The 12063-nt window shown below is 39.5% G+C and overlaps 1 protein-coding gene across 1 annotated transcript; it reads left to right on the top strand.

The window, feature by feature from the left end:
* The first annotated feature begins 3448 nt into the window (after window positions 1-3448).
* LOC132494938 (homocysteine-responsive endoplasmic reticulum-resident ubiquitin-like domain member 1 protein) lies at window positions 3449-5287 on the top strand. The gene has a single exon (XM_060106378.1). It carries the CDS (start codon window positions 3530-3532, stop codon window positions 4691-4693), a length of 1164 nt encoding a protein of 387 aa, XP_059962361.1. The 5' UTR covers window positions 3449-3529; the 3' UTR covers window positions 4694-5287.
* The last annotated feature ends 6776 nt before the right edge of the window (window positions 5288-12063 follow it).

The following is a 12063-nucleotide window of genomic DNA, read 5'->3' on the forward strand; positions in this document are numbered from 1 at the left end:
CTGTCTTTTTTATGACATTTGAAAATAATTTTTATTTTTCAACAGGATAAAAAAAGGTTTACCATTGTTTTATAAATGTTTCATCACATATAGGCAATTTTTTTTTGTTTTCATTAGATACTTGATCAGGAACACAATCTTGATTAGAATACTATTTTTATAAAGACATAAGATCTGCTCAGGAGTGATTCATTTTATAACATTATACCCAAGAGCACATCAGGGTGAAAACAGAGGAGGAATTATTGAGAAGAAATATGTATGACTGTTTCAGTTTATATACATATATTAGAAGAGGGGGAAAAAAAGAGAGAAATGTAAAGGTTGCTGTATTAGTTTCCAAAGGCTGTCATAACAAATTAGGTCAAACTAGATGGCTTACATCAACTGAAATATATTCTCTCACAGTTCTAGAAGTTAGAAGTCCGAAATCAAGGTGTCAGCAGGGCTTTGCTGCCTCTGGAGGCTCCAGAGAAGAATCCTTCCTGCCTCTTCCAGTTTCTGGTAGTTGCCAGCAATCCTCGGCATGCTCTGGTTTGTGGCAGCATAACTCCACGTTCTGTCTTCATACTCACATGGCCATCTTCCTTTTGTGTGTATCTGTGTCCAAATTTCCCTTTCCTAATAAGGGCACCAGTCATTGGATTAGGACCTACTCTAATGACCTCATCTTAACTTGATTACATCTGCAAAGACCCTATCTCCAAATTAGGTCACTTCACAGGTCCCAAGAGTTAGAAATTCAACATATCTTTTGCGGGGGACACAATTCAATCCAGTTCGGTTGCCACTGTAAAGGAAATAACTAGGGGTTTGAATATCAAGCAATTATCCTTCTCAGACAATATGAATTCATGTATCTATATTTAGCATTTGCTTTGAAGAATAATAATTCGCTCACTTATGTAGTCTTCTGTGACTCTGACCTGACCAAATCACACTAAATAAGTGAGCCTGGATATGCAGCTAAAAATGCAAAACTCATGCCGTGAGCAGACAACTTGAGAAATTCTCTCACTTTTTACTTGCTGATCAGTAAAAACAGCTCTAAATAACTAAGGATAACTCATCTGTTACTTGACTTTTTAATTGAACAAGTAATTCATGAACATTTCAAAACTTTCAAACATAACAGAATGAAATTCAGCAAAAATTATACTGCCCAACCCTGAACTTCTGTTTTAGTTTCTCAAGTAACTTGCCTTGAGGTAATCAGTTTCTTCTGCATGCATAAGTGTTTGTGTGTGTGTGTGTGTGTGTGTGTATGTACATACAGTACATAAAATCCCTTTTTCTTTTTTACTATATTTAAGCTGTACCCATTGTTCTGCACCTTATTTTTCTCCTTGGTAATTACTTAATGTCAGTATATATAAATCCACCTCATTTATTTAATCACACATTATATTCCATTACATGGATAATCTATAAGTTATGTACTTTATATTTTTAAATTGAAAGATTGTTTTCCATTTTTGTTTGGTTGGCTCTTGTTTGGTTTTTTAGCTAGTTTGTTTTTAGTTAAAATGTTGCAACAAATATCCTTGTGAAATGGAGCAAGACCCTATGGTCCTTGCCCTCCACACCATGTCCTAAGCCTGCCTTTTGTCTGTGGAAAAAATTTAGCCAAAGAATAAGTTTAATCAGAGAAGTGAGAAAATGCAGAAACAAAGGAAAACAGTCAAAGGAGACCAAATAATAGTTTAGTCATTAAGCATAGCCAAGGACATTTAGTTCCTCCTTAAGGGCTATAGATAATCTTCTGAGCCTTATCCTGTGAGCTGTCTTATAGATACTGAAACACCCACCAGGTGGGAGAAGTGAACTATATGATGACCAGGCTGTAGCCATGACATAAGCTGCCACAATTCCAAGAATTGGCCTCAAAGAAATAGAAACCAACCAACCCTGGAACTGAAGATTAACTGTACCTAAAACAATCGAGATGATGCTGGTCAGACCACCAATGACCAATTTCAAGATGACTGTCAGAGCTGACTGTGCTGTTTCTGCACGTAGCCCCCTCCCTCTGTCTATAAAAGCTCTTGCCCCCTCATTGTCAGGGTGGAAGTCGGCCTTTGGACAGGCGTGTGCCCTGCCCCTCCCCGGCTCCCCCACCACGGTTGCCGGCCTCCAAAACAAAGCAAACTTTCCTTTCCTACCAACACTTGTCTCTCGAGAACTGGTTTTCGAGAGGTGAGCAGCCGGACCTGGGTTCAGTAACAGATTTTGGCATGGTGAGCCAGACAGGGTAACACTTGTACATGCTTAAAAATATGTGCAAGTGTGTCTATGGGATAAATTTCTAAAAGTAAAATTTCTGGGACAAAGGATGTATACATTTTTAATTTAATAAATATTAACAAATTGTCTTTCAATGGGATCATTAAAATTTCACTTCAAGCAACAATGTAGGTTTCTATGTCCCAACTGTCATATCAACTCAAATGGTGTCTAATACTTTAATCTTTGCCAATGTGACAGGTGAAAAATTAAATCTCATTTGTCATTTTATCTTGTATTTTCTTAATTATGAATGTGGTTGCCCCTTTTTTCATCTATTTAAGAGCAATTTTGGCAGCAAAATTAGGTCAAACTAGATGGCTTATATCAACTGAAATATATTCTCTCACAGTTCTAGAAGTTAGAAGTCTTCTAGACTTCTATTTAAGCAAATGGCCAAAACTGAAATAAATTGAGCAAAAGAAGAGTTTTGGATTATAACCCAAAGTGTAGAATAATTGTCCATGACTCAACAGTGCTGTAAAAAAATGACAAAAAAATGAAAAGACAAATCTCCCATTCAGAAGAATTCCATATAATTTATGTAGATGGTCCCCTCTCACAGAAATAGAGCACAGGGACTTCCCTGGTGGCGCAGTGGTTAAGAATCTGCCTGCCAATGCAGGCGTCACAGGTTCAATCCCTGGCCCGGGAAGATCGCACATGCTACAGAGCAACTAAGCCCGTGTGCCACAACTACTGAGCCTGCACGCTGCAACTGCTGAAGCCTGCGTGCCTAGAGCCCATGCTCTACATCAAGAGAAGTCACCACAATGAGAAGCCCGCACACCACAACGAAGAGTAGCCCCTGCTTGCCACAACTAGAGAGAAAGCCCATGCACAGCAAAAAAGACTCAACACAGCCAAAAAAAAAAAAAAAAAAAACAGTAGAGCACAGTTGTTAGTCTTTTAAAATTATCTGATGAATTTTTAATAAAGATTAAGAAAACTAATCTTTAAAATATGTTTAATTTTCCCAATCTATACTATTATTGCTTCTGGTTTGTGACAGCTTTGAGAAAGTTTTCTCCTACTCTAAAATTACATATTTAAAAAATTATTCCATATTTTTTTCTATTATTTTTATGAATCATTTAATTATGCTCAATTCTTTGATCCCTGTGGCTTGATTTTGGAATAAGAAATGAAGAGAGCTCCACAGACGGGAACCGCTTTTGTGGAGGTTGTGGCGGCAGTGGCAGTTCCTGGCATCTGGGAGCGCCGCCAAGCCCACAGCACTGTCGACATGGAGCCCGAGCCCGTCACGCTCCTGGTGAAGAGCCCCAACCAGCGCCACCGCGACTTGGAGCTGAGCGGCGACCGCAGCTGGAGCGTGAGCCGCCTCAAGGCCCATCTGAGCCGCGTCTACCCCGAGCGCCCGCATCCAGAGGACCAGAGGTTAATTTACTCTGGGAAGCTGTTGTTGGATCACCAGTGTCTCAGGGACTTGCTTCCAAAGCAGGAAAACCGGCATGTTTTACATCTGGTGTGCAGTGTGAAGAGTCCCTCCAAAATGCCAGAAGCCAGCGCAAAGGTTGCTGAATCCATAGAGCAGCCCGCTGGTCTCAATCAGGGACAGTCTCCTGGGGATTCCTCAAGTGACGGTTTAAGGCAAAGGGAGGTTGTTCGGAACCCTTCTCCCTCTGGATGGGAGAATATCTCGAGGCCTGAAGCTGTCCAGCCTGCGTTCCAAGGCCTGGGGCCTGGTTTCTCAGGCTACACAACCTATGGGTGGCTGCAGCTCTCCTGGTTCCAGCAGATATACGCACGGCAGTGCTACATGCAGTACTTAGCAACCACTGCTGCGTCAGGGGCTTTTGTCCCCTCGCCAAGTGCACAAGAGATACCTGTGGTCTCTGCGCCTGCTCCAGCCCCTATCCACAACCAGTTTCCAGCTGAAAACCAGCCCGCCAATCAGAACGCTGCTCCTCAAGTGGTGGTTAATCCTGGGGCCAACCAGAATTTGCGGATGAATGCACAGGGTGGCCCTATTGTGGAAGAAGATGATGAGATAAATCGAGATTGGTTGGATTGGACCTATTCAGCAGCTACGTTTTCTGTTTTTCTTAGTATCCTCTACTTCTACTCTTCCCTGAGCAGATTCCTCATGGTCATGGGGGCCACCGTAGTTATGTACCTGCATCATGTCGGGTGGTTTCCGTTTCGACAGAGGCCAGTTCAGAACTTCCCGAATGATGGTCCTCCTCAGGAAGCTGCAAATCAGGACCCCAACAATAACTTCCAGGAAGACCCTGATCCTGAAATTGCAGACCCCAACCGCCTCCCTCCAGACAGAGACGTAGTGGATGACGAGCAGACCAGCCCTTCGTTTATGAGCACAGCCTGGCTCGTCTTCAAGACTTTCTTTGCCTCCCTTCTTCCAGAAGGTCCTCCAGCCATAGCAAACTGATGGTGTTTGCTCTCTGGCTGCTAGAGGCTTTGGCAGGCGTGGACTGGATCATCTGGCTCCGGCTAGATTTCCTTACCTGGACGTGGCGATGGCACAGAATTAGTAAAAGAATCAACAAAGAGGATGATATGCTTTTGTGATTCTACAAAAGCAGAAAGTAAGACGTGAAGCCATGATACAAATTGATGAACAAAAAATGCCTAAGGCTTCTCATGTCCTTATTCTGAAGAGCTTTAATATATATTGTTGTAGTTTAATAGACATTGTAAGTAGAAGGCATTAGTGTCGCATGTTTATGCCTGAGGAACTTTTCCAGATGTGTGTGTCTGCATGTGTATTTGTACATAGATGTCATAGATGCAGAAATGGTTCTGCTGGTACGATTTGATTCCTGTTGGAATGTTTAAATTACACTAAGTGTACTACTTTATATAATCAATGAAATTGCTAGACATGTTTTAGCAGGACTTTTCTAGGAAAGACTTATGTATAATTGCTTTTTAAAATGCGTGCTTTACTTTAAACCAAGAGGAGCTTTGCAGAGGTGAAAACCTTTGCTGGGTTTTCTGTTCAATAAAGTTTTACTATGAATGACCCTGAAAAAAAAAAAAAAAAAAAGAAATGAAGAGAGAATACAATTTTTCCCTCATATGGTGAACTGTTTATTGAATAACCCCTTTTTTCCTTCACATATTGGAAATGTTTCCTAGATTATATTAGATTCTTACATGTTTTGTGGTCGCCATTTTGTTTTATTAATCTCTTAGTCTATTCATTAATCAATGCAGACTATTTTAAAGGCTCTAACTTTATAATATGTTTTAATTTTGGTAGATCTATTCCCCTTCATTATTCAAAAATATATTTTAATATAAAATTTTTTAATTAAAAAATGTTTTTGCCAGATTTTTCTAGTAATGAGTACAAGCTTATTTTGCAGTATATAAACTTAAGACTCATCTTTTCTAGAATGCAAAAAACAAATCTGGTAAAAAAATAAAGAACCTGTTAAACATATGTATTATTTTAGAAATAACTAATGTATTTATAATAACATAAAAAAGATAAGCTATCCAGACAGTGTTGTTCTATTTACTCAAATTTTCTTAAGTTTCACAGCTGCAGTTACTGTCTTTTCTTTAGATCATGCCTATTTGTTAAATTTATTCTTATATGTATTTATTAAGTTTTGGTGCTACTGTAAACAAAATAATTTCTCACCATTAAATTTTTATACTGATTATTTTTATTATGCATAAAAATTATGTCTAAGGTTTTATTAAATTTGTAATAATCAATGCACTTAATGTTTTATTGCATGTCATAGTTTTTAGTTGCTTCTCTTTGCTTTCTAAATATTCTGTCATAGCAGATATAGATAATGATAATTTTCTCTCCTCTTTTCTAATTTGTTTATACTACTATTTTTTTTTTCTCTTTTTGAATTGTATTGACTGATATTTCCAGAACAGGTCTTTTTTTTTTTTTTTTTGGCCAGGCTGAGGCTTGCGGGATCTTAGTTCCCCCACCAGGGATCAAACCCATGCTCCCTGCAGTGGAAGTGCAGAGTCCTCACTACTGGACCACCAGGGAATTCCCCCCAGAACAGTTTTGATAAAAATAGGAATAGTGAGGGGCTTCCCTGGTGGTGCAGTGGTTGAGAGTCTGCCTGCCGATGCAGGGGACATGGGTTCGTGCCCCGGTCCGGGAAGATCCCACATGCCGTGGAGTGACTAGGCCCGTGAGCCATGGCCACGGAGCCTGTGCTCCGCAACGGAAGAGACCACAACAGTGAGAGGCCCGTGTACCGCAAAAAAAAAAGAAAAAAAAAAAAGAAATATTTATTAAGCGCTTCCTCTGGACTTGTTAATAAATGCCATATCAAATTCTGCCTCTCAGTCGGTAGAAAAAATTTTCATTCACTGATGGGATTTTAGGACCAGATTTCTGCAGGGCAGTAGGGAGACAATGTAGCAGAGTGGAAAGGATTGGACACTGAAAAAAAGGTAAACCTTGGATTGAAGCTGGTCTCCATTATTTACCAGTTATGTGATCTTGGACAACTCACTTAACCTCACTGAGAAAAAATACTGGAAGAGGGTTTGGAAGGATTGGGGGTAGCATGTAAACTCCTGATACATAGAAGTTTCTCAGTAATGGTGTCATTATATTGTAACTTCCTGCCCCAGGGCTTAGAGCCTGTGGGACAATTGAGTTCCCATTCATATTAATTAATGCCTGAGTTACACTTGCTGGATGCATTCACCCTGACCTCTCTTAATACCTCCCACAGTTATTGCTGGAAATCCCCAGGACGATGGCATTGAACCTGAGCTAAGAAACAAGCCCACACCTGTTCTTCCATCTCATCAATATCTCTCACCACTGCTCTTTCTGCCAGTGATTTCCAAGGGAACATGACGTTACTCCATCAAGACAAGCCTCCACTGATAATTTACTAAGCCCTCTGGATGCCAAAAGTGCAATGTGGCATGAAAGGATAGATGGGAAGAATAGGGTAGCAGTCAGGACTTTTGAGGTTGCAACTGTAGAGAAGGAAAAAGTTTTCCTCAACCTCCTTAGGGTCCCTGCCTAGGTCTGAAAATTAAAATGACAAAGACTGATTAACAGGAGAAAAGCATACAAATTTTATTGAATTTTTACTTGTACCTGGGAGCCTTCGCAAGAGAATAAAGATCTGCAGAAGTGAACAGAGCAAGAAGCTTTTATACTTTTGGACAAAGGAACAATAAATTTGTGAAGAATTGACAAGATAAAGGGGTTTGGGCTGAGGGTAGTAAATGGTGAAGAAGTAACTAGAAAAGGCAAGCAATGGGGGGAGGGAGGTGCGGGGGGGAGGTCAGAGTGACTTTCCCACTTTTGCAGTTTTTCAAAAATTTCTTCAGCTTAAGATATTTTATATGCCAAATGTCCATGCTTTAGGATAGAATGTCCTGAACCCCGTCATAACTAAAGAAAACTGACACAAACTTAATGATGTGAAAAAGAATGTATTAGCCAATGTAACAGAAGTCATCAGTGTGTTTGGCTTCAGAGACAATGTGCACAAAGAATAAGAGTGCCAGTAAGACTTTGTCTATTTGCGTCCTTATCCCTGCTTTCCTCTCTGTAGACTTCACTCTCAGATAGGCATTTTCCATATGGTGGGCCCCATAGTTTTCAGGATTAAATCATCTAAGACACATGCCCCCCCAAAATCTTCTCTTTACCTCTTGTCCCAACAAAAGACTTATGAATCCCATCGACACCGTTTGGTTGGCTTGTGAATGGATCAATATGACCAAGAAGAGACACGGGTTTGAATCATGTGCCCTCTCCTGCATCTGGGGATTGGAGTCAACCCCACCCAAATTCCACAGATTATGACTGGAGGAAGGGAAGTTCTTTAAGATGCCTTTACCAGAGGGTTGAAATGAGGCTGGACAGGAACAAATAATAAATGTCCACCTCAAATGGTCCTCCTAACACTGTTTTGGATTTTCTCTCCAAGCCTTGAGCTGTATTGCTTCATGACAGTACAGAGTCTGGCAGAGTCTTTTATGATCACCACTTTTCCCATCTGTGGCCCTAAACCCTCTTTCTTTTTTTTTTTTTTTTAAACATCTTTATTGGAGTAAAATTGCTTTACAATAGTGTGTTAGTTTCTGCTTTATAACAAAGTGAATCAGTTATACATATGTTCCCATATCTCTTCCCTCTTGTGTCTCCCTCCCTCCCACCCTCCCTATCCCACCCCTCTAGGTGATCACAAAGCACCGAGCAAGTCCATATCCAGTCCTTAGGCTAACAGGGACATAGATGTTATCCTAACCAATCTCCCACCATTGCTCCCCTCTCTTCTGTTTCCTAGGCTTTCTTGTACACAAAACTCTTCCTTAAGCCACAAAATGTAAATCCCCTGTGCATATCAGCCAAAAGTTATAGACATAAAGGAGTGCCAATCGCCTACCAGTTCTGCAAATATCAATCCAGTTGGGGCTCATTTAGCTCTGCTTCATTATCATCCTATTATTATTATTGATATTATTTCAGATAGTGGATTTTCCCAGACACACATTCTGTCTTATTGTATGTTAGATCAGTCCTGGAGGCTTACCTCCATGCCTAATCTTACCTACAATATCTCAGCAACATCTAGAGACCCTGAAGGAGTGAGGACAAGTGCTTCTAGAGGCACAGGTGGTATAATTAGTAATATAAAGATGAAAGCATCCTTTACTGCATGCTAACCTCCTGGATAAGAGGTTGCTATATGGATGCCCTATGTAAGAGGAGTGCAACATCATGGAAGTGGCTTAAAACATCTAATATTTGCTTTATCGCCTCTGTATCAGGCTTCCATTTCACTGTGGAAGCAGAAACTAAAGCAGCTTGCCAGGCCCCTATCTGACCTTCAGAAATAGAAGGGAAGCAATATCAGCGACATTTACCTTGCACCTGCCCCCTAAAATATAGTATGATGTATTACAGAGGCTAAGTATAAGAGAGACCAGGATGGAGAATTCTCTCCCTTCTGCATTCTCAGAGATAACATGCCTGAGCCAAAGAGGAGAATTGAGCTCAGTCTGTAGAACATTTACTAAGGACTACATTTTAGTCCTAAGTAAATGAACTCTATTCCATTTACTTAGAAAAAGCCTTAATCCGCAATGTGTTTGCTTTCATAGCAATGTTCTTTTCGCTGACCATGGTACATGAACCAGAAACTTTATACACTGCAAACTCAAATCCTGAAAGAGTGTGACTAGTGATGGCAACAGAATTTAATATGAGCTCCTCATTCAATAGACTCCATTTACCTTATGCCTCAAATAGGAACCTTCCCTCAACTGGTAGAAAATTGGAAATGCCCTTCTCAATGGGGCTGTTTCATAAGCAGTAGAGAAAGGACACAACTAAGTTTCTCTGCTGTGTCTAATTCTACCATAATTATAAAGGCACAGTCAAGTGTATTTATACATTTAAAAATTACTAGAATCGGGACAATAAATAATGAGATTATGACATTTGACCCAATGATCTTTTCCATCTGCATCTCAGTATACAGACATTGATTCTAGGTCTTGTTATAAAATATGAAATCAATTTAAATTTGTTCCATAGGGATAGAGGAAAAAACAGAATATAGAAGAAACAGACCCTGGAGTGATCTGCTAAGTTAGAGAACTCTAAGACCTCTAAAGGATCTTTTGCTTTATTAGCGTTTTCTCAATAAATAATTTGAATAACAATTTATGCTCAACCTGAAATTAATTACTAATATATTAGAACTTATTAATACAGAATACTGAAAGTATTTTACTTTTGATGGCATGAGTAACTCTAAAACTGTAAATATGTAGTTAAGAAAATGTTGATGTGTATTGTAAGGTATAACAAGTGAAGCTAAATTCTTGGCCATGTCTTCTGCTTCGTTATAAGAGGAAAATCTCAGAGCCTTTTAGAATTGGCCCCTTAATTTTTTTTAATTATTATTATTTTTTGTGGTACGCGGGCCTCTCCCGTTGCGGAACACAAGCTCCGGATGCACAGGCCCAGTGGCCATGGCTCACGGGCGGGCCCAGCCGCTCTGCAGCATGTGGGATCCTCCCGGACCGGAGCACGAACCTGCGTCCACTGCATCAGCAGGTGGAGTCTCAACCACTGCGCCACCAGGGAAGCCCGGACCCTTAATTTTTGACATAATACCTTAATCATATTAACTTAGAGATCTCAATCCCTTGAATGCTTTTTATAATGTAATGAGGCTGAAAATATCATATGTGTAGTTTGTTTCTTTTTTTGGTCACCTGTATATGTATGTATGTGCATGAGGGCATATGAAAAAGTGGTAATATTTTTTTTTGGTCAAGTAAGATTCATTTTTCTAACAGATGATTAATTGCCAGTTTCATAGAAATCTGTTTAGGCAGTGTAACTGGAGTCAAAATCAAGTTTTTAGTTGGTTGACCCAGAGCCCAAAAGTTTCAGTCTTTTGGTGAAATGCCCATGTTAAATGGCCATTTAATGGAAATTCATGGCTGAAAGCCCTAGGGATTAGGCAAAGCAATGAGATTGACAGCATGACACTCTCATATACATAAAAGAGGCAGAATAAAAGGATACATGTGGTTGGCTTTCCATTCCAAACAGAATTTTAGCCTCAAGTGGAAGGACGACCAGTGCATTCCAGGAGATGAAAGGAACTATCAGGAGATGAAAGGAACTATCACCTCACTCTCCTAAATGAAGTCATCGTTTAATAGACACAGATAAGACATCACCAAACACACAAACTCACTCTCCAGCAGAGGAAAGGATTCAGGTTCTGGCCCAAGAAAACAATTGCACATAGCCTCTTATTTTCATTTAATTTTACATGACTTGTCTGATTTATACACTGTAACACTGTACCCAATGATCAGGACCCAGGACCCAGGACCAGATGGCTTCACAGGTGCATTCTATAAAATATTTAGAGAAGACATACACCTATCCTTCTCAAACACTTCCAAAATATAGCAGAGGGAGGAACACTCCCAAACTCATTCAACGAGGCCACCATCACCCTGATACCAAAACCAGACAAAGGTGTCTCAAAAAAAGTAAATTACAGACCAATATCATTGATGAACATAGATGCAAAAATCCTCAACAAAATACTAGCAAGCAAAATCCAACAACACATTAAAAGGATCATACACCATGATCAAGTATGCAAGAATTCTTCAGTATATGCAAATCAATCAATGTGATACACCATATTAACAAATTGAAGAATAAAAACCATATGATCATCTCAATATATGCAGAAAAAGCTTTGACAAAATTCAACACTCATTTATGATAAAGACTCTCCAGAAAGTGGGCATAGAGGGAACCTAACTCAACATAATAAAGGCCATATATGACAAACCCACAGAAAACATCATTCTCAATGGTGAAAAACTGAAAGCATTTCCTCTAAGATCAGGAATGAGACAAGGAGGTCATTCTCACCACTATTATTCAACATAGTTTTGGAAGTCCTAGCCACAGCAATCAGAGAAGAAAAAGAAATAAAAGGAATACAAATTGGAAAACAAGAAGTAAAACTGTCACTGTTTGCAGATGACATGATACTATACATAGAGAAACCTAAAAATGCCACCAGAAAACTACTAGAGCTAATCAATGAATTTGGTAAAGTTGCAGGATACAAAATTACTGCACAGAAATCTCTTGCATTCCTATACGTTACTGATGAAAAATCGGAAAGAGAAATTATGGAAACACCCCCATTTACCGTTGCAACAAATAGAATAAAATACCTAGGAATAAACCTACCTAAGGAGACAAAAGACCTGTATGCAGAAAACTGCAATCACTGA

This window comes from Mesoplodon densirostris, chromosome 8, assembly GCF_025265405.1.
Source record: "Mesoplodon densirostris isolate mMesDen1 chromosome 8, mMesDen1 primary haplotype, whole genome shotgun sequence".
Lineage (NCBI taxonomy): Eukaryota > Metazoa > Chordata > Mammalia > Artiodactyla > Ziphiidae > Mesoplodon > Mesoplodon densirostris.

Coding starts and splice junctions, on each gene's coding strand:
- LOC132494938 (XM_060106378.1), top strand. CDS start 3,530: ATGGAGCCCGAGCCCGTCACGCTCCTGGTGAAGAGCCCCAACCAGCGC.